The 23331-nt window shown below is 48.0% G+C and overlaps 2 protein-coding genes across 13 annotated transcripts in view; both read right to left on the minus strand.

Moving 5' to 3' along the window:
• DGKI (diacylglycerol kinase iota) overlaps positions 1–23331 on the minus strand; it is a 300508-nt gene that overhangs the window by 76981 nt on the left and 200196 nt on the right. For all 12 annotated transcript variants that reach the window (XM_073567545.1, XM_073567544.1, XM_073567546.1 and 9 more), the window contains exons 14-19: positions 13127–13264; positions 8247–8325; positions 4241–4296; positions 3972–4034; positions 331–404; positions 111–222 (exon numbers count right to left, since the gene is read on the minus strand). In XM_073567545.1, coding sequence (XP_073423646.1) covers positions 111–222; positions 331–404; positions 3972–4034; positions 4241–4296; positions 8247–8325; positions 13127–13264 — 522 coding nt within the window. The remainder of the gene's footprint in view (positions 1–110; positions 223–330; positions 405–3971; positions 4035–4240; positions 4297–8246; positions 8326–13126; positions 13265–23331) is intronic.
• On the minus strand, positions 13433–23329 carry LOC141083693 (uncharacterized). The gene is made up of 3 exons (XM_073568088.1): positions 22401–23329; positions 17902–22346; positions 13433–13454 (listed from the first exon to the last, which is right to left on the minus strand). The coding sequence occupies exons 2-3, from the start codon at positions 21504–21506 to the stop codon at positions 13433–13435; spliced, it is 3627 nt and encodes a 1208-aa protein (XP_073424189.1). The 5' UTR covers positions 21507–22346; positions 22401–23329.

Genomic DNA, 23331 nt, shown 5'->3' on the forward strand with positions numbered 1-23331 from the left:
ACCTGGGCATCTCCTGTATATAATGATATATGTACAGCTGGTATAACCTGTATATACTGATATGGAGCGTGCTGATATAACCTGGGCATATGAGATATTATATGACTTACCAGAGATGCCATAGTGAAGCCAATGACCTCGATATAACCATCGTCGTGCCGCTGAGGTTCAAAGTCTCTGTGGTCGCCAGGGTTTCCCCAGGGCATTGTGCCAGCACAGTACCTGGCAGCAGGAGAGTTAGGAGAAGCTGTCAGTGACAGTAGTAGACTGAGAGTAGTCTCAGATCTGCCGCAGACTCTCTACAGCGGCCATTACAAGAGCAATGATTACCTGGGGATATTTAAGAAGACAATACACTGAAACTTCAGCTCTTGGATCTTGGGGGTGAGGTCCGTCCCGTCACACTGTAACATCAGAACAACATATTATATTAGATCTGGCAGCCAATCACAGGGAGAGAACTCTGCTTCTCAGGAAGTAGCTAGCTTCTTCTCTCGTCTTAGTAAGAAATCGAGACGTGATGGCAGGGTCAGACTACATGAGGTTTGATTGTTGTCTGTTACCATGGGATTCCTAACAAGTTCATTCAATGCCTTTTTTTATGATAAAGCAAGCCTGATTGATCAATTGATCGCTGGTTGATCAATTGATCGGTGCAGCACTTGGCTTTGGAACGTGCTGGTTTCCCTGCAGCGGAAAAGAAGCATTACATGCTGAGCATCTTATAGATGTCAGCGGACCCGCAACATAAGACTCTTCCGGACAAGCGTCTTCTTTGGCCTCTTTATAGACGTTTTTGTGCCTGAAGAAAGGACTGGTCACTTCTTTTAGTCGCTTCACGGCAAGCCTTAAGGGGTTAAAAGAAGTTACAGAAGACGCGATATACGTAAAAGCTGAGTTTCGCTTGAAAAGTACGTCGTGTGCACGTTCAATAACATAGGATTAATAGGAATCGGCGGTTCATTCCCGGCGCATTTACCCACTATGCCGACAGCAGCAACAGCTCTGAGTAACCGCAATAGTCTTCACTACACGCCGTCTGTATGGCACCTGCACCTCCGTGCAGCATATTTTCCGTTGGGTCTGCAGATTCAATATTTTTTTCAACTACGTTCTTTTGGAAAAGTGATTATCTTCTGTTCGGCTCTAGACTGTTTTTTTTTGTTGTTGTTTTTTTTTTAATGTTTTCTGCTTCTAAACACCAGGCCCTGTGCTGCCAAATGGAGCAGAGAAAATTAGAACATAAAGAGTAATTTGGCATATGTTCTTTCCACAGAGGACACCCAATTTTCTTAAACAATAATACGAGAGGATATAAAATTCCATTATGTGCGAGGAATTAAAGCGGAACAGACACTAAAAAGAAAGAAGTGTATTGAAAAGCATTAAAAGCGCAGGCGGCAGATTTTTCCTATGGATAATTTGAATTAAATTAATACGCGTCTGTTTAAGAAAAAACAAAGTCTGATTACTATGACAGTATAAGTGTGGTTCGTGCCCTGACAATCCTCATCAATCAGGAAAAATCTGGAGATGTTTTGGTTGCAAGGGACAGGCTGCCTGACAACGCCATATAATGAAGAAGCTTTCCCCGTCTCAGTTGGCATTATTAATCAGATTTTTCTAAGTACTAAGGCTGGTTTCACACTTGCGTTTTTTTTCGCGGTATTTTAGTGCTAAATAGCGCATGCGTTTTTTTTTCCTATACTTTGCATGGGATGCGCTTATGTGCGCATACACATGCGTTTGTACGCATTTTTCCGCACATGCGTTTTTTTGCGGTATGCGCTCGGGCACACAAAATGCAACCTGTTGCATTTTTTGGTGCGTCCGACTTGCCTCAAAAAAACGGATGCGCGCGCAATGCGTTTTTTTACAGCAAGACACCCATTATAGTCTATGGGTGCGCATATGTGCACATTGGCATGCTTATGTATGCTTTTTTTGCACATGCGTTTTTTTTTGTTAACCATGGAATTTAGGGGTTTGGGTTAGAGTTAGGGTTAGTTAAGGGGGTTTAGGGTTAGGGTTAGGGTCAGGGTCAGGGTTAGGTTTAGGGTCAGGGTTAGTTAGGGTTTAGGGTTTGGGTTAGGGTTAAGTATGGTTTGGTTAAGGGTTAGGGTTAGGGTTAGGTTTAGGGTCAGGGTTAGGGTTAGTTAGGGTTTAGGGTTTGGGTTAGGGTTAAGTATGGTTTGGTTAAGGGTTAGGGTCAGGGTTAGGGTTAGGGTTAGGGTCAGGGTTAGTTAGGGTTTAGGGTCAGGGTTAGGGTCAGGGTTAGGGTTAGTTAGGGTTTAGGGTTTGGGTTAGGGTTAAGTATGGTTTGGTTAAGGGTTAGGGTCAGGGTTAGGGTTAGTTAGGGTTTAGGGTTTGGGTTAGGGTTAAGTATGGTTTGGTTAAGGGTTAGGGTCAGGGTCAGGGTTAGGGTTAGGTTTAGGGTCAGGGTTAGGGTTAGTTAGGGTTTAGGGTTTGGGTTAGAGTTAAGTATGGTTTGGTTAAGGGTTAGGGTCAGGGTTAGGGTTAGGGTCAGGGTTAGTGTGAGGGGCCACCTAATGTTTGGAAAAAACGCAAACGCGGTAAAAACGCACTAAAAACGCATACAAACGCATAAAAACGCTGCGTTTTTTTCATGCATGCTCATAAAAATGCTTGAAAAAAACGCAGCAGTTGTATGCTTTTGTATACGTTTTTTCAATGCGTTTTTTTGCAGGAAAAACGCGCTGCAAAAAAAAGCAAGTGTGAAACCAGTCTAACTCTAGTTCGGTGTCCTCAGAGACTCATAGATCTGTCCATGCTGGGAGGTCAAGAGCTAACTCTTGTCAGTATTTGCTTCCTCCTGTTTGGCCTGGGCTGCAAGCAATTTAACCTCCTAAAAGCCTGCTGCCCAGTGCCAGTTATAATTTTACTAGATCCTGTAAACATGTTGCTATCCCAACTAATGAACTAACTCTAGTTCTGTTGTCCTCAGAGACTCATAGATCCATCCATGCTGGGAGGTCAAGAGCTAACTCTCATCAGTGTTTGCCTCCTCCTGTGTGGTCTGTGCTGCAATCTATTTAACCTCCTAATAGCCTGCCGTCCAGTGCCAGTTCTAATTTGACTAGATCCTGTAAACATGTTGCTATCCCAACTAATGAACTAACTCTAGTTCTGTTGTCCTCAGAGACTCTTAGATTCATCCATGCTGGGAAGTCAAGAGCTAACTCTCATCAGTGTTTGCTTCCTCCTATTTGGCCTGCGCTGCAATCTATTTAAGCTCCTAAAAGTCTGCTGTCCAGGGCCAGTTATAATTTGACTAGCTCCTGTAAACATGTTGCTATCCCAACTAACTAATGAACTAACTCTAGTTCTGTGTCCTCAGAGACTCATAGATCCATCCATGCTGGGAGGTCAAGAGCTAACTCTCATCAGTGTTTGCCTCCTCCTGTGTGGTCTGTGCTGCAATCTATTTAACCTCCTAATAGCCTGCCGTCCAGTGCCAGTTCTAATTTGACTAGATCCTGTAAACATGTTGCTATCCCAACTAATGAACTAACTCTAGTTCTGTTGTCCTCAGAGACTCGTAGATCCATCCATGCTGGGAAGTCAAGAGCTAACTCTCATCAGTGTTTGCTTCCTCCTATTTGGCCTGCGCTGCAATCTATTTAAGCTCCTAAAAGTCTGCTGTCCAGGGCCAGTTATAATTTGACTAGCTCCTGTAAACATGTTGCTATCCCAACTAACTAATGAACTAACTCTAGTTCTGTGTCCTCAGAGACTCATAGATCCATCCATGCTGGGAAGTCAAGAGCTAACTCCTGTCAGAGTATGCTTCCTCCTGTGTGACCTGTGCTGCAATCTATTTAAACTCTTAAAAGCCTGCCGTCCAGTGCCAGTTATAATTTGACTAGCTCCTGTAAACATGTTGCTATCCCAACTAACTAATGAACATGATCATGATATTTCATAAAAATCAGTGACAACTCGGCACTCACCACAACTTTTACGTGTTTGGATAAATCTCTAGAGCTCCTCTGTAAAAAGTCGGAGAAGGCGGCCTGAGGAGAGAGATGTTACTTCAAGATATCTGCTGATAGCAAACTGATGAAATACAACGTTTAGTCTGTTTCTGCGCCCTCCATGCTTTTTACTGCAGCACTGCTTCACCGTATAAGCCGAACCCATGCCGATATTAATTACAGAATGTGGGTAAAGGTAAAATTCCCATTAGGGGAGGAGGAGACGTCCCGGACAGGACACTTACCCCTGCATAGAACATCTTGTTGCGAAAACGACTGTTGAATTTTTCTGGATTTGCTTCTGCAAAGAAGACACAGAATATTATAGATTTATTATAGAAATGTCAGCGTGAGTGCACGGGAACCCCCAGTATACCGCCCAAAGGTGACTCTCCCACCGCTCTCCCTCCACTCATCCTATCTAGAGACATAGTACGATGATACAGAGCATCCGCCATGTTATTCTGCTCCACCAGGCCCTTCTATGGTCACATTTACTGGACTCTGATGCCCCCTGCTGCCTGATTGTTCTCATTACACAATGTGGACGCTCTTCACAGTCACTGGAGATTTCGCTAGATTGAGGTGCGGGAGGCAAAAAAGGCAAAAAAAAGGCCGAAGCTGGGCCTGAAGGTGGTGAATAAAGTCTTGTGCAAACAAGACAGTGTATATATGTGTATGTATGTGTGTTTATATGTGTGAATATATATATATATATATATATATATATATGTATGTAAATGTGTTTGTGCAATGTGTATGTGTGTAATTTGTATATGTGTAGTGTATATGTGGCGCCCCTGAGGCTTCAGTCGCCACAGAGGTACTGCACCTTCTCCTAAGGTGTCGTGCCCCACCATCCAGGTAAGGTGGGAACTCCTGACCGCACTCCACACCTGCATTCCACACACAGGATAGTTCAGTGGGGTCACCTAACAGCTTTATGCTGGGGATTAGCAGAGCACCCCTCGTGGAACCCTGCTTCGTAACATGAGATGTGCTGGGAGGCGGGTGGAGAGAGATGATATAAAAAAGAGGGAAGGTGTAGGATTTCAGGTCAGTCTGGGGAGAGACCCAGAGAAGAGAGCAGGCTGACAGCAGGTCAGCCTGAGAGGAGCTCAAGGCGGAGGAAGGCAGTCAGTCAGGAGAGGCTGAGGACTGGTCTTAGTGGAACGAGCTTCTCAGGGAAGGAAGAGAAGGAGGAAGAGACGTAGACTGAAGACTACAGATTCCATAAGAGATAGAACAGATTGGAAAGAAGGAGAAGGAGAACAGAGAGGAGGAGTGGGTTGGATAGGAATCCTGCCTATAGGTTCTCAGCGCAAAGGCCGGGGCCCGGTCCCCGAGGTTGATTGGATCTTTATGTCCGGCAACAGACACCGGAGGAGTAGTGAGCCGCTAACGCCTTACTCCCATCATAGACTTGGGACACAACAGCAACTGGATAGTGAGCCGGGACGCAGAGTGGAGTCCCCGAAGCAGGCTACAGCTGTCTGTCATACAAGTAAAGACTAGGAACACCTAGAGAGAGGCATTCCAGGGTAACTAAGTACTGGAGTGCTTCGCACCTAAAGGCGCATTGGAGGAGTCGTTCAGTAAGGTACATGTTGGCGGAGTGTGGAGGGGAGAATCCTATCCTGCCTGGAGGTTGGCCGGAGCCCTGACCCGAAGAACACCGTGCGGAGGCAGGCAGTTGTGTGAACTGCAAACAGTGAGTAAAGCCTTGGAACCGCATACTCTGGTGTCCTCCAGTTATTCCCGCACCGCTACACCTGGGTACCAGCCTCCATACCATTCTGCGCCTCTCCTCATCCATTGCACCTACACTGCCCTAGGACTACAGCTCCACCTGTGGGGAGCTATACCATCTCTGCTGCACCACACCATCAGTCCCAGCGGATCTGCATGCAGCGTTGGCTCAACATCTTACTTGTTAAACACCACGGGTGGCGTCACAAACTATTCTAATAAACTCTAACACCACCAACATCACCGCCATTGATATTGGGCGCCCAGGGCCACGGACCGGGTCACCGCTGCTGTGACACATCCCCCTGGCACCGGCCCGGTACCGAGTACCCCACAGCCCTGGGGGGGGCTACCCATATATAGATGTGTAAGGTACAGTATATGTGTGCTACGTATATATATATGTAATATATAACTATGTGTGTGGTGTGTATAGATGTGTGTCCGTTTATATCGTATATTTGTGTAGATGATGATACAGTGTAACCTGTATATGCGGGAGGAAGGTGTATCTGAATAGGTTATATTTGCCTGTGTATATATGTGTGTGAGTAATGTGTATTTACATATTTTATATATCCTTGTGTAGATAAAGTATATAGATGAATGAATAGATAGATAATATATAGATAGATAATAGATAGCAGATAGATAGATAGTAGATAGATAGTAGATAGATGATAGATAGATAGTAGATAGATAGTAGATAGATAGATAGTAGATAGATAGAGAAGATAGATAGTTAGATAGATATAGATAGCTAGATAGATAATAGATAGATAGTAGATAGATAGATAGATAGATAATAGAAGATAGATAGATAGATAGATAGATAGATAGATAGTAGATAGATAGATGATAGATAGATAGATAGATAGATAGATAATAGATAGATAGAGAAGATAGATAGTTAGATAGATATAGATAGCTAGATAGATAATAGATAGATAGTAGATAGATAGATAGATAGATAATAGAAGATAGATAGATAGATAGATAGATAGATAGATAGATAGATAGATAGTAGATAGATAGATAGATAATAGAAGATAGTTAGATAGATAGATAATAGATAATGGATAGATAGATGATAGATAGATAATAGAAGATAGATAGATAGATAGTAGATAGATAGATAGATAGATAATAGAAGATATATAGTTAGATAGATAGATAATAGATAGATAATGGATAGATAGATAGATAGATAGATAGATAGATAGATAGATAGATAGATAGATAGATAGATAATAGATAGATAATAGATGATAGATAATAGATAGATAGATAATAGACAGATCTCGAGCCTTATGAGGGCCGTGCTGTCCTGCTATGGGGAGTCCGCTGACACGCGGAGCTGCAGCTGCGTCACAGTGTGTGATGAGCCGATCACTCCATTACACATAAATGTAACCAATTTCCACCGGGCGCCAACAAAAACGACAAACCAATAACTCGGGAGTGAAAAATGATCAAGGCTTTACGAGCAGAATGCATAAAGCTCAGGCCGAGACGTTACGCAGGTGTCGGTCTGGTCACGATGACACAATGGAGACAGATTAATACAAGGATTGATAGCCGCCACTTGCCCACGATCCAGATTAGGTGAATGTCGTGCTGAACTCGCAATTTCCAGTTAAAGACCTCCCGCAGAACGCAGGAAGCACGGCCCTTCTCTGGGCATTAAAAAGCTGGAAACCGTTTTTTAATATCTCACTTCTAGGCTGAGATACGATCACTTAAAGATTCAGGCCCAAACTCTGAGGCTGCACTACTGAAAGATCCTCACGGTGACGTCTTCTGTTCACCAAATACATCCCTGTCACTAATTACAAGCTGGTGTATTGCGGTGGTTATTGAAGTATGTGGCGAGTGATTTGTATCCACAGCTCCTCGGATCACCAGATTGTCTCAGTAGTGCAGCCTCAGGCTTCAGACTGGTAACTTTAAATCGTTATATCTCAGCCTACAAATGAGATATTTGAAAAAAGAAGTTTTCACGCTTTTAATGTTTCCAAATGGGTCTTTTCCATTTAGTCTTCTAGGTCGTCTTTAATGGGATTTTTCCAACGGTAACAACTCATGACCTACGAGTGATTAGGGGAATACAAGAGCTAACACTCCCTTCGCTGCCGAAATCCTATAGTCGCATATATGACTACAGTTAGATTTTGACTATCCCTTAAGGTCAAAGAGATCTCTCAAAATAAGAAAAAAAAAAAAAAGCAGTGTGATCACAGTGATTGGGGAAGAATCCTGGCAGTAACTGCTCAATTTCTCTGCAGTGCCGCCACAGGAGGAATGAGGTATTACACCTTTTCCAATTACATTTCTGACATGTCTGTAAATTGTGTGAACTATGGAGGAGATTCCAAGACTTCTAGAAGGGGGATCCGCAATCTCACAAGGTGAAACCCCCCAGTGATGTCATCGAGGAGTAAACGGACAGTGTGCACATCGCCTGAGGCTCCAATACTGGTCGCATGACCATGTGCATCTCACCTCTGGACTCGTGAAACTCCAAGGTCACGTGAGCGTCAAATCCCAGACTGAAGTAATTATTGAAAACATTTAGTGGAAGCTGAAAAAAAAAAAGCACAAGGATAATTCAGAGACGGATCAGACCCCGAGGAGAAAGCAAGACGACGAAGCAGAGAATCAATTGGAAAGAAATAGATCCTGATGGACTGGACTGGGCAAAGCGATCCACTCAGCGCTATATTCTATCTAAGTTATTATGGAATCCATTAGATCAGCAAAGTATTCCTCATCCTACTGTGCCACCTAGTGGCCATTCATCATATTTATCCTCCTGTGCCACCTAGTGGCCATTCATCATATTTATCCTACTGTGCCACTTAGTGGCCATTCATCATATTTATCCTCCTGTGCCACCTAGTGGCTATTTATATTTATCCTCCTGTGCCACCTAGTGGCCATTCATCATATTTATCCTACTGTGATACCTAGTGGTCATTCATCATATTTAACCTACTGTGCCACCTAGTGGTCATTCATTATATTTATCCTACTGTGCCACCTAGTGGTCATTCATCATATTTATCCTAGTGTGCCACCTAGTGGTCATTCATCATATTTATCCTACTGTGCCACCTAGTGGCCATTCATCATATTTATCCTATTGTGCCACCTAGTGGTCATTCATCATATTTATCCTCCTGTGCCACCTAGTGGTCATTCATCATATTTATCCTACTGTGCCACCTAGTGGCCATTCATCATATTTATCCTACTGTGCCACCTAGTGGTCATTCATTATATTTATCCTACTGTGCCACCTAGTGGCCATTCATCATATTTATCCTACTGTGACACCTAGTGGTCATTCATCATATTTAACCTACTGTGCCACCTAGTGGTCATTCATTATATTTATCCTACTGTGCCACCTAGTGGTCATTCATCATATTTATCCTAGTGTGCCACCTAGTGGTCATTCATCATATTTATCCTACTGTGCCACCTAGTGGCCATTCATCATATTTATCCTATTGTGCCACCTAGTGGTCATTCATCATATTTATCCTCCTGTGCCACCTAGTGGTCATTCATCATATTTATCCTACTGTGCCACCTAGTGGCCATTCATCATATTTATCCTACTGTGCCACCTAGTGGCCATTCATCATATTTATCCTACTGTGCCACCTAGTGGACATTCATCATATTTATCCTACTGTGGCATTTCTCCAACACTTGCTTCTTAAATACTATATTCACCAGTGTAAAAAAAAAATAAAACAGAGATGCGTATCTGGCAAAGAGACTTTCAGGGTTTGGGTGAACTAATTATCTCATGTACACCCTGCAGACAATCAGCTGACACAGATGGGCTGCAATTCTCACACTCCCTTTTGGATGTAATTTGGACATTTGAATTACCGTAAGTGTGAGTGAAGCAGCCCAATAGTGTCCAATGATTGTCAGCAGGGTTCACGTGGGATAACAATGTCACACAAACCCTGGTAATCTCAGTAGCAATATTACCGGAAGGACGCAGGAAAAGAGCAAATGAGAGTAGGAAATAAGAATATTTTTCTCAGCTTTGATACTCCAGAGCTGCACTCACTATTCTGCTAGTGCAGTCACTGTGTACATACATTACATTACTGATCTTGAGTTACATCCTGTATTATACTCCAGAGCTGCACTCACTATTCTGCTGGTGCAGTCACTTTGTACATACATTACATTACTGATCCTGAGTTACCTCCTGCATTATACTCCAGAGCTGCACTCACTATTCTGCTGGTGCAGTCACTGTGTACATACATTACTGATCCTGAGTTACATCCTGTATTATACCCCAGAGCTGCACTCACTATTCTGCTGGTGAAGTCACTGTGTACATACATTACATTACTGATCCTGAGTTACATCCTGTATTATACCCCAGAGCTGCACTCACTATTCTGCTGGTGCAGTCACTGTGTACATACATTACATTACTGATCCTGAGTTACATCCTGTATTATACCCCAGAGCTGCACTCACTATTCTGCTGGTGCAATCACTGTGTACATACATTACATTACTGATCCTGAGTTACATCCTGTATTATACCCCAGAGCTGCACTCACTATTCTGCTGGTGCAGTCACTGTGTACATACATTACATTACTGATCCTGAGTTACATCCTGTATTACACTCCAGAGCTGCACTCACTATTCTGCTGGTGCAGTCACTTTGTGCATACATTACATTACTGATCCTGAGTTACCTCCTGTATTATACCCCAGAGCTGCACTCACTATTCTGCTGGTGCAGTCACTGTTTACATACATTACATTACTGATCCTGAGTTACCTCCTGTATTATACCCCAGAGCTGCACTCACTATTCTGCTGGTGCAGTCACTGTGTACATACATTACATTACTGACCCTGAATTACATCCTGTATTATACCCCAGAGCTGCACTCACTATTCTGCTGGTGCAGTCACTGTGTACATACATTACATTACTGATCCTGAGTTACATCCTGTATTATACCCCAGAGCTGCACTCACTATTCTGCTGGTGCAGTCACTGTGTACATACATTACATTACAGATCCTGAGTTACATCCTGTATTATACCCCAGAGCTGCACTCACTATTCTGCTGGTGCAGTCACTTTGTGCATACATTACATTACTGATCCTGAGTTACATCCTGTATTATACCACAGAGCTGCACTCACTATTCTGCTGGTGCAGTCACTGTGTACATACATTACATTACTGATCCTGAGTTACCTCCTGTATTATACCCCAGAGCTGCACTCATTCTGCTGGTGCAGTCACTGTGTACATACATTACATTACTGATCCTGAGTTACCTCCTGTATTTTACCCCAGAGCTGCACTCACTATTCTGCTGGTGCAGTCACTGTGTACATACATTACATTACTGATCCTGAGTTACATCCTGTATTATACCCCAGAGCTGCATTCACTATTCTGCTGGTGCAGTCTGTTATGAATGGGAAACCGAGCAGGAAAAACAAAACAAGCTAAGTCTCAGAAAACCAGAGAAGTTGGTAACTATGCAGATTGCAGATCCCCGATCTTAACCACACAACTAGCAGCAGTCGTGGAGCGTTCCTACGTTGGTCCTAGACGCCTCGTAACAACCGGAGACCTACATAAGCCTAAAGCAGGAAAAGAGGAAAACTAACTGCCCCAGAGCAGACCCCAAAGGAAAGACAGCCCCCCACATGTATTGACGGTGAAACAAGGTGAAAACAAAAACAAAGGAAGGAAAATAGGCTGCGCAAACGATGGGGCCAGACTAACTAAAAAGGACAGAAAAGGAAAGGCACTGTCTGCAATCTGCCAAAAACAACCTACGAAAATATTGTCCAGCAATTTTGATAGCAAAATTAACTCTGAAGTCACTAGACTTCTAAACCTATATCAGCACTCTGAAATATTCTGAGACAGAGCAAAAAAGAGGCCAATCTAATAAGGGACAAAAAGCAGGTTGGCAAATACTGATTAATAGGAGTGGAATTTCAGCACAGCCCCAGCAGGGGCAGGCTGATTACACAACAAAATGAATTGACCAACATGCGCAAGTGTGAACATTACCAAAAAACAAACTTAATTTGAGAAGACTGGAAGAGAGTTGAGTCCTAGACCTGAGAATCAGACTGAATCTCCAGCACCCGGATAGGGCGTCGGCTGTCTTATATCCAGTCTGATACTCCAGAGATCCAATCGTTATCTTCCTCATCAGGTGGCAGATGACTACCACTTAAACAAACCGCACTACCTCCTGTCACCACCAGAGGGAGAACGGAAGGGGAACTCTCAACTGGTGGAGCAGAAAATGAGTTCATGACAGCAGTCACTGTGTACATACATTACATTACTGACCCTGAGTTACATCCTGTACTATACACCAGAGCTGCACTCACTATTCTGCTGGTGCAGTCACTGTGTACATACATTACATTACTGATCCTGAGTTACATCCTGTATTATACTCCAGAGCTGCACTCACTATTCTGCTGGTGCAGTCACTGTGTACATACATTACATTACTGATCCTGAGTTACATCCTGTATTATACTCCAGAGCTGCACTCACTATTCTGCTGGTGCAGTCACTGTGTACATACATTACATTACTGATCCTGAGCTATATCCTGTATTATACTCCAGAGCTGCACTCACTATTCTGCTTGTGCAGTCACTGTGTACATACATTACATTACTGATCCTGAGTTACATCCTGTATTATACTCCAGAGCTGCACTCACTATTCTGCTGGTGCAGTCACTGTGTACATACATTACATTACAGATCCTGAGTTACATCCTGTATTATACTCCAGAGCTGCACTCACTATTCTGCTGGTGCAGTCACTGTGTACATACATTACATTACTGATCCTGAGTTACATCCTGTATTATACTCCAGAGCTGCACTCACTATTCTGCTGGTGTAGTCACTGTGTACATACATTACATTACTGATCCTGAGCTACATCCTGTATTATACCCCAGAGCTGCACTCACTATTCTGCTGGTGCAGTCACTGTGTACATACATTACTGATCCTGAGTTAAATCCTGTATTATACCCCAGAGCTGCACTCACTATTCTGCTGGTGCAGTCACTGTGTACATACATTACATTACTGATCCTGAGCTACATCCTGTATTATACTCCAGAGCTGCACTCACTATTCTGCTGGTGCAGTCACTGTGTACATACATTACATTACTGATCCTGAGTTACATCCTGTATTATACCCCAGAGCTGCACTCACTATTCTGCTCCAGTCTCATCCATACAGTGTGCAGCAGTGATATGCGCGCTCTTCCCGTGGATCCTCTTACAGCCCCAGACTCCCCGCAGAGCATCTGACCTCTGACCTTATGTGTCCCATCATCCAGCTCCTCATGCAGCAGGTCGGGGTTCCTCTCTACATGTAGATTCCAGCGGTCCAGCTGCACGATGGTGCCATCTTCTACATGGCAGAGGATCTTGGAGACGGGTTCATCTGTGTAGCCCTGGAGAAGAGAAAAAGAGTAAATATATGTATATACTTTTATTATTAATAAAATTAGCTGAAGAGCCCGGCGCTGCCCGGACATAGTAACTATAACTACGGTTAGTTATAACAAATTATAATGATTATATCTATATATATATATATAAAGCTGAGGGTACAGCCCCGCTCACTCCGCATAGCCACATTCACTATAATATCCCACATCATCCCATCAGCCAGAGCTACCGGACTACTACCCCTAATATCCCACATCATCCCATCAGCCAGAGCCACCGGACTACTACCCCTAATATCCCACATCATCCCGTCAGCCAGAGCCACCGGACTACTACCCCTAATATCCCACATCATCCCGTCAGCCAGAGCCACCGGACTATTACCCCTAATATCCCACATCATCCCATCAGCCAGAGCCACCGGACTACTACCCCTAATATCCCACATCATCCCGTCAGCCAGAGCCACCGGACTATTACCCCTAATATCCCACATCATCCCATCAGCCAGAGCCACCGGACTACTACCCCTAATATCCCACATCATCCCATCAGCCAGAGCCACCGGACTATTACCCCTAATATCCCACATCATCCCATCAGCCAGAGCCACCGGACTACTACCCCTAATATCCCACATCATCCCGTCAGCCAGAGCCACCGGACTACTACCCCTAATATCCCACATCATCCCGTCAGCCAGAGCCACCGGACTATTACCCCTAATATCCCACATCATCCCATCAGCCAGAGCCACCGGACTACTACCCCTAATATCCCATATCATCCCGTCAGCCAGAGCCACCGGACTATTACCCCTAATATCCCACATCATCCCATCAGCCAGAGCCACCGGACTACTACCCCTAATATCCCACATCATCCCGTCAGCCAGAGCCACCGGACTATTACCCCTAATATCCCACATCATCCCATCAGCCAGAGCCACCGGACTACTACCCCTAATATCCCACATCATCCCATCAGCCAGAGCCACCGGACTATTACCCCTAATATCCCACATCATCCCATCAGCCAGAGCCACCGGACTACTACCCCTAATATCCCACATCATCCCATCAGCCAGAGCCACCGGACTACTACCCCTAATATCCCACATCATCCCATCAGCCAGAGCCACCGGACTACTACCCCTAATATCCCACATCATCCCGTCAGCCAGAGCCACCGGACTACTACCCCTAATATCCCACATCATCCCGTCAGCCAGAGCCACCGGACTATTACCCCTAATATCCCACATCATCCCATCAGCCAGAGCCACCGGACTACTACCCCTAATATCCCACATCATCCCGTCAGCCAGAGCCACCGGACTATTACCCCTAATATCCCACATCATCCCATCAGCCAGAGCCACCGGACTACTACCCCTAATATCCCACATCATCCCATCAGCCAGAGCCACCGGACTATTACCCCTAATATCCCACATCATCCCATCAGCCAGAGCCACCGGACTACTACCCCTAATATCCCACATCATCCCGTCAGCCAGAGCCACCGGACTATTACCCCTAATATCCCACATCATCCCATCAGCCAGAGCCACCGGACTACTACCCCTAATATCCCACATCATCCCGTCAGCCAGAGCCACCGGACTACTACCCCTAATATCACACATCATCCCGTCAGCCAGAGCCACCGGACTACTACCCCTAATATCCCACATCATCCCGTCAGCCAGAGCCACCGGACTATTACCCCTAATATCACACATCATCCCGTCAGCCAGAGCCACCGGACTACTACCCCTAATATCACACATCATCCCGTCAGCCAGAGCCACCGGACTACTACCCCTAATATCCCACATCATCCCGTCAGCCAGAGCCACATCATCCCGTCAGCCAGAGCCACCGGACTACTACCCCTAATATCACACATCATCCCGTCAGCCAGAGCCACCGGACTACTACCTCTAATATCCCACATCATCCCGTCAGCCAGAGCCACATCATCCCGTCAGCCAGAGCCACCGGACTACTACCCCTAATATCACACATCATCCCGTCAGCCAGAGCCACCGGACTACTACCCCTAATATCACACATCATCCCGTCAGCCAGAGCCACCGGACTACTACCCCTAATATCCCACATCATCCCGTCAGCCAGAGCCACATCATCCCGTCAGCCAGAGCCACCGGACTACTACCCCTAATATCACACATCATCCCGTCAGCCAGAGCCACCGGACTACTACCTCTAATATCCCACATCATCCCGTCAGCCAGAGCCACCGGACTACTACCCCTAATATCCCACATCATCCCGTCAGCCAGAGCCACCGGACTATTACCCCTAATATCCCACATCATCCCGTCAGCCAGAGCCACCGGACTACTACCTCTAATATCCCACATCATCCCGTCAGCCAGAGCCACATCATCCCGTCAGCCAGAGCCACCGGACTACTACCCCTAATATCCCACATCATCCCGTCAGCCAGAGCCACATCATCCCGTCAGCCAGAGCCACCGGACTACTACCCCTAATATCACACATCATCCCGTCAGCCAGAGCCACCGGACTACTACCTCTAATATCCCACATCATCCCGTCAGCCAGAGCCACATCATCCCGTCAGCCAGAGCCACCGGACTACTACCCCTAATATCACACATCATCCCGTCAGCCAGAGCCACCGGACTACTACCCCTAATATCACACATCATCCCGTCAGCCAGAGCCACCGGACTACTACCCCTAATATCCCACATCATCCCGTCAGCCAGAGCCACATCATCCCGTCAGCCAGAGCCACCGGACTACTACCCCTAATATCACACATCATCCCGTCAGCCAGAGCCACCGGACTACTACCTCTAATATCCCACATCATCCCGTCAGCCAGAGCCACCGGACTACTACCCCTAATATCCCACATCATCCCGTCAGCCAGAGCCACCGGACTATTACCCCTAATATCCCACATCATCCCGTCAGCCAGAGCCACCGGACTACTACCACTAATATCCCACATCATCCCGTCAGCCAGAGCCACCGGACTACTACCCCTAATATCCCACATCATCCCGTCAGCCAGAGCCACCGGACTACTACCCCTAATATCCCACATCATCCCGTCAGCCAGAGCCACCGGACTATTACCCCTAATATCACACATCATCCCGTCAGCCAGAGCCACCGGACTATTACCCCTAATATCACACATCATCCCGTCAGCCAGAGCCACCGGACTACTACCCCTAATATCACACATCATCCCGTCAGCCAGAGCCACCGGACTACTACCCCTAATATCCCACATCATCCCGTCAGCCAGAGCCACCGGACTACTACCCCTAATATCCCACATCATCCCGTCAGCCAGAACCACCGGACTACTACCCCTAATATCCCACATCATCCCGTCAGCCAGAGCCACCGGACTACTACCCCTAATATCCCACATCATCCCGTCAGCCAGAGCCACCGGACTATTACCCCTAATATCCCACATCATCCCGTCAGCCAGAGCCACCGGACTACTACCCCTAATATCCCACATCATCCCGTCAGCCAGAGCCACCAGACTACTACCCCTAATATCCCACATCATCCCGTCAGCCAGAGCCACCAGACTACTACCCCTAATATCCCACATCATCCCGTCAGCCAGAGCCACCGGACTATTACCCCTAATATCCCACATCATCCCGTCAGCCAGAGCCACCGGACTACTCCCCCTAATATCCCACATCATCCCGTCAGCCAAAGCCACCGGACTACTACCCCTAATATCCCACATCATCCCGTCAGCCAGAGCCACCGGACTATTACCCCTAATATCCCACATCATCCCGTCAGCCAGAGCCACCGGACTACTACCCCTAATATCCCACATCATCCCATCAGCCAGAGCCACCGGACTACTACCCCTAATATCCCACATCATCCCATCAGCCAGAGCCACCGGACTACTACCCCTAATATCCCACATCATCCCGTCAGCCAGAGCCACCGGACTACTACCCCTAATATCCCACATCATCCCGTCAGCCAGAGCCACCGGACTACTACCCCTAATATCCCACATCATCCCGTCAGCCAGAGCCACCGGACTACTACCCCTAATATCCCACATCATCCCATCAGCCAGAGCCACCGGACTACTACCCCTAATATCCCACATCATCCCATCAGCCAGAGCCACCGGACTACTACCACTAATATCCCACATCATCCCGTCAGCCAGAGCCACCGGACTACTACCCCTAATATCCCACATCATCCCGTCAGCCAGAGCCACCGGACTACTACCCCTAATATCCCACATCATCCCATCAGCCAGAGCCACCGGACTACTACCCCTAATATCCCACATCATCCCGTCAGCCAGAGCCACCGGACTACTACCCCTAATATCCCACATCATCCCGTCAGCCAGAGCCACCGGACTACTACCCCTAATATCCCACATCATCCCGTCAGCCAGAGCCACCGGACTACTACCCCTAATATCCCACATCATCCCGTCAGCCAGAGCCACCGGACTACTACCCCTAATATCCCACATCATCCTGTCAGCCAGAGCCACCGGACTACTACCCCTAATATCCCACATCATCCCATCAGCCAGAGCCACCGGACTACTACCCCTAATATCCCACATCATCCCGTCAGCCAGAGCCACCGGACTACTACCCCTAATATCCCACATCATCCCGTCAGCCAGAGCCACCGGACTATTACCCCTAATATCCCACATCATCCCGTCAGCCAGAGTCACCGGATTACTACCCCTAATATCCCACATCATCCCGTCAGTCAGAGCCACCGGACTACTACCCCTAATATCCCACATCATCCCGTCAGCCAGAGCCACCGGACTACTACCCCTAATATCCCACATCATCCCGTCAGCCAGAGCCACCGGACTACTACCCCTAATATCCCACATCATCCCGTCAGCCAGAGCCACCGGACTACTACCCCTAATATCCCACATCATCCCATCAGCCAGAGCCACCGGACTACTACCCCTAATATCCCACATCATCCCGTCAGCCAGAGCCACCGGACTATTACCCCTAATATCCCACATCATCCCGTCAGCCAGAGCCACCGGACTACTACCCCTAATATCCCACATCATCCCGTCAGCGAGATCCACCGGACTACTACCACTAATATCCCACATCATCCCGTCAGCGAGATCCACCGGACTACTACCCCTAATATCCCACATCATCCCGTCAGCCAGAGCCACCGGACTACTACCCCTAATATCCCACATCATCCCGTCAGCGAGATCCACCGGACTACTACCCCTAATATCCCACATCATCCCGTCAGCGAGATCCACCGGACTACTACCCCTAATATCCCACATCATCCCGTCAGCCAGAGCCACCGGACTACTACCCCTAATATCCCACATCATCCCGTCAGCGAGATCCACCGGACTACTACCACTAATATCCCACATCATCCCGTCAGCGAGATCCACCGGACTACTACCCCTAATATCCCACATCATCCCGTCAGCGAGATCCACCGGACTACTCCCCCTAATATCCCACATCATCCCGTCAGCCAGAGCCACCGGACTACTACCCCTAATATCCCACATCATCCCGTCAGCCAGATCCACCGGACTACTACCCCTAATATCCCACATCATCCCGTCAGCCAGAGCCACCGGACTACTACCCCTAATATCCCACATCATCCCGTCAGCGAGATCCACCGGACTACTCCCCCTAATATCCCACATCATCCCGTCAGCCAGAGCCACCGGACTACTACCCCTAATATCCCACATCATCCCGTCAGCCAGAGCCACCGGACTACTACCCCTAATATCCCACATCATCCCGTCAGCGAGATCCACCGGACTACTACCCCTAATATCCCACATCATCCCGTCAGCCAGAGCCACCGGACTACTACCCCTAATATCCCACATCATCCCGTCAGCGAGATCCACCGGACTACTACCCCTAATATCCCACATCATCCCGTCAGCCAGAGCCACCGGACTACTACCACTAATATCCCACATCATCCCGTCAGCGAGATCCACCGGACTACTACCCCTAATATCCCACATCATCCCGTCAGCCAGAGCCACCGGACTACTACCACTAATATCCCACATCATCCCATCAGCCAGAGCCACCGGACTACTCCCCCTAATATCCCACATCATCCCGTCAGCCAGAGCCACCGGACTACTACCACTAATATCCCACATCATCCCGTCAGCGAGATCCACCGGACTACTACCCCTAATATCCCACATCATCCCGTCAGCCAGAGCCACCGGACTACTACCACTAATATCCCACATCATCCCGTCAGCGAGATCCACCGGACTACTACCCCTAATATCCCACATCATCCCGTCAGCCAGAGCCACCGGACTACTACCCCTAATATCCCACATCATCCCGTCAGCCAGAGCCACCGGACTATTACCCCTAATATCCCACATCATCCCGTCAGCCAGAGCCACCGGATTACTACCCCTAATATCCCACATCATCCCGTCAGTCAGAGCCACCGGACTACTACCCCTAATATCCCACATCATCCCGTCAGCCAGAGCCACCGGACTACTACCCCTAATATCCCACATCATCCCGTCAGCCAGAGCCACCGGACTACTACCCCTAATATCCCACATCATCCCGTCAGCCAGAGCCACCGGACTACTACCCCTAATATCCCACATCATCCCATCAGCCAGAGCCACCGGACTACTACCCCTAATATCCCACATCATCCCGTCAGCCAGAGCCACCGGACTATTACCCCTAATATCCCACATCATCCCGTCAGCCAGAGCCACCGGACTACTACCCCTAATATCCCACATCATCCCGTCAGCGAGATCCACCGGACTACTACCACTAATATCCCACATCATCCCGTCAGCGAGATCCACCGGACTACTACCCCTAATATCCCACATCATCCCGTCAGCCAGAGCCACCGGACTACTACCCCTAATATCCCACATCATCCCGTCAGCGAGATCCACCGGACTACTACCCCTAATATCCCACATCATCCCGTCAGCCAGAGCCACCGGACTACTACCCCTAATATCCCACATCATCCCGTCAGCGAGATCCACCGGACTACTACCACTAATATCCCACATCATCCCGTCAGCGAGATCCACCGGACTACTACCCCTAATATCCCACATCATCCCGTCAGCGAGATCCACTGGACTACTCCCCCTAATATCCCACATCATCCCGTCAGCCAGAGCCACCGGACTACTACCCCTAATATCCCACATCATCCCGTCAGCCAGATCCACCGGACTACTACCCCTAATATCCCACATCATCCCGTCAGCGAGATCCACCGGACTACTCCCCCTAATATCCCACATCATCCCGTCAGCCAGAGCCACCGGACTACTACCCCTAATATCCCACATCATCCCGTCAGCCAGAGCCACCGGACTACTACCCCTAATATCCCACATCATCCCGTCAGCGAGATCCACCGGACTACTACCCCTAATATCCCACATCATCCCGTCAGCCAGAGCCACCGGACTACTACCCCTAATATCCCACATCATCCCGTCAGCGAGATCCACCGGACTACTACCCCTAATATCCCACATCATCCCGTCAGCCAGAGCCACCGGACTACTACCACTAATATCCCACATCATCCCGTCAGCGAGATCCACCGGACTACTACCCCTAATATCCCACATCATCCCGTCAGCCAGAGCCACCGGACTACTACCACTAATATCCCACATCATCCCATCAGCCAGAGCCACCGGACTACTCCCCCTAATATCCCACATCATCCCGTCAGCCAGAGCCACCGGACTACTACCACTAATATCCCACATCATCCCGTCAGCGAGATCCACCGGACTACTACCCCTAATATCCCACATCATCCCGTCAGCCAGAGCCACCGGACTACTACCACTAATATCCCACATCATCCCGTCAGCGAGATCCACCGGACTACTACCCCTAATATCCCACATCATCCCGTCAGCCAGAGCCACCGGACTACTACCCCTAATATCCCACATCATCCCGTCAGCCAGAGCCACCGGACTATTACCCCTAATATCCCACATCATCCCCTCAGCCAGAGCCACCGGACTACTACCCCTAATATCCCACATCATCCCGTCAGCCAGAGCCACCGGACTACTACCCCTAATATCCCACATCATCCCATCAGCCAGAGCCACCGGACTACTACCCCTAATATCCCACATCATCCCGTCAGCCAGAGCCACCGGACTACTCCCCCCTAATATCCCATCCCGTCAGCCAGAGCCACCGGACTACTACCCCTAATATCCCACATCATCCCCCCCAGCCTGGCGTCAGTACCAGAGCGCTGGATGGATTAGCCCTGACTTCCATACCAGTGATCCCTTTAAGAGGGAAGATGTGCCTATGGGATGGAGGATGTGTGATGGGGATATGGGCAGGGAGGGGGGATTCATTTCTGTCCTGAGATCTCTGCTCCTTTTTGGGGGGCAGACAATGGCTGGAGCTTATGTTCCCGGGGATGCTATTTCTTCCACCATGTCAGTGTCTGCTGAGGTGTTGTCAAGTGGGAAAACTGTTGCTCATAGCAACCAATCATAGCTCAGCTTCTTTTGAACAGCTCTGGTGAAATGATAGATGCTTCATGATTGGTTGGTAATACACACACACATTCATTTTTACATATAGAGATAGAAAAAAAGGAAAACAAAATTATTATTTTTTCTCTTTGGGTCGATCTGATCACTGTTATACAAAGCCGCCCCGCGCTGCCACATCCTCATCTTTACACTTGGTCCCTGCTGTCACTTTCTCTCCACCTGCTGTCACTTTCTCTCTAGCGCCACCTGATGTCACTTTCTCTCTAGCGCCACCTGATGTCACTTTCTCTCTAGTGCCACCTGCTGTCACTTTCTCTCCACCTGCTGTCACTTTCTCTACACCTGCTGTCACTTTCTCTCTAGCGCCACCTGCTGTCACTTTCTCTCTAGCGCCACCTGCTGTCACTTTCTCTCCACCTGCTGTCACTTTCTGTCTTGCGCCACCTGCTGTCACTTTCTCTCCACCTGCTGTCATTTTCTCTCTAGCGCCACCTGCTGTCACTTTCTGTCTTGCGCCACCTGCTGTCACTTTCTCTCCACCTGCTGTCACTTTCTCTCTAGCGCCACCTGCTGTCACTTTCTCTCTAGCGCCACCTGCTGTCACTTTCTCTCCACCTGCTGTCACTTTCTCTCTAGCGCCACCTGCTGTCACTTTCTCTGCACCTGTTGTCACTTTCTCTCCACCTGCTGTCACTTTCTCTGCACCTGCTGTCACTTTCTGCCTTGTGCCACCTGCTGTCACTTTCTCTCTTGCGCCACCTGCTGTCACTTTCTCTCTAGCGCCACCTGCTGTCACTTTCTCTTCACCTGCTGTCACGTTCTGTCTTGCGCCACCTGCTGTCACTTTCTCTCCACCTGCTGTCACTTTCTCTCTAGCGCCACCTGCTGTCACTTTCTCTCTAGCGCCACCTGCTGTCACTTTCTCTTCACCTGCTGTCACGTTCTGTCTTGCGCCACCTGCTGTCACTTTCTCTCCACCTGCTGTCACTTTCTCTCTAGCGCCACCTGCTGTCACTTTCTGTCTTGCGCCACCTGCTGTCACTTTCTCTCCACCTGCTGTCACTTTCTGTCTTGCGCCACCTGCTGTCACTTTCTCTCCACCTGCTGTCACTTTCTCTCCACCTGCTGTCACTTTCTCTCTAGCGCCACCTGCTGTCACTTTCTCTCCACCTGCTGTCACTTTCTCTCCACCTGCTGTCACTTTCTCTCTAGCGCCACCTGCTGTCACTTTCTCTGCACCTGTTGTCACTTTCTCTCCACCTGCTGTCACTTTCTCTGCACCTGCTGTCACTTTCTGCTTTGTGCCACCTGCTGTCACTTTCTGTGTTGCGCCACCTGCTGTCACTTTCTGTGTTGCGCCACCTGCTGTCACTTTCTCTCTAGCGCCACCTGCTGTCACTTTCTCTGTGTACGCTATGACCGCTGCGCCCCATTATCAGTGCCAGCACAC

This window comes from Dendrobates tinctorius, unplaced genomic scaffold (assembly GCF_039654945.1).
Source record: "Dendrobates tinctorius isolate UK_male_01 unplaced genomic scaffold, ASM3965494v1 ptg000020l, whole genome shotgun sequence".
Classification (NCBI taxonomy): Eukaryota; Metazoa; Chordata; class Amphibia; order Anura; family Dendrobatidae; genus Dendrobates; species Dendrobates tinctorius.

Excerpts from the sequence above, each read along its gene's own strand:
- LOC141083693 (XM_073568088.1), bottom strand. The coding sequence starts at position 21,506 with ATGATGTGGGATATTAGGGGTAGTAGTCCGGTGGCTCTGGCTGATGGG. Across the intron at positions 13,455-17,901 it reads GCTCTGGCTGACGGGATGAT|TGAATGTGGCTATGCGGAGT; the intron begins GTGGGATATTAG and ends GGGATATTATAG.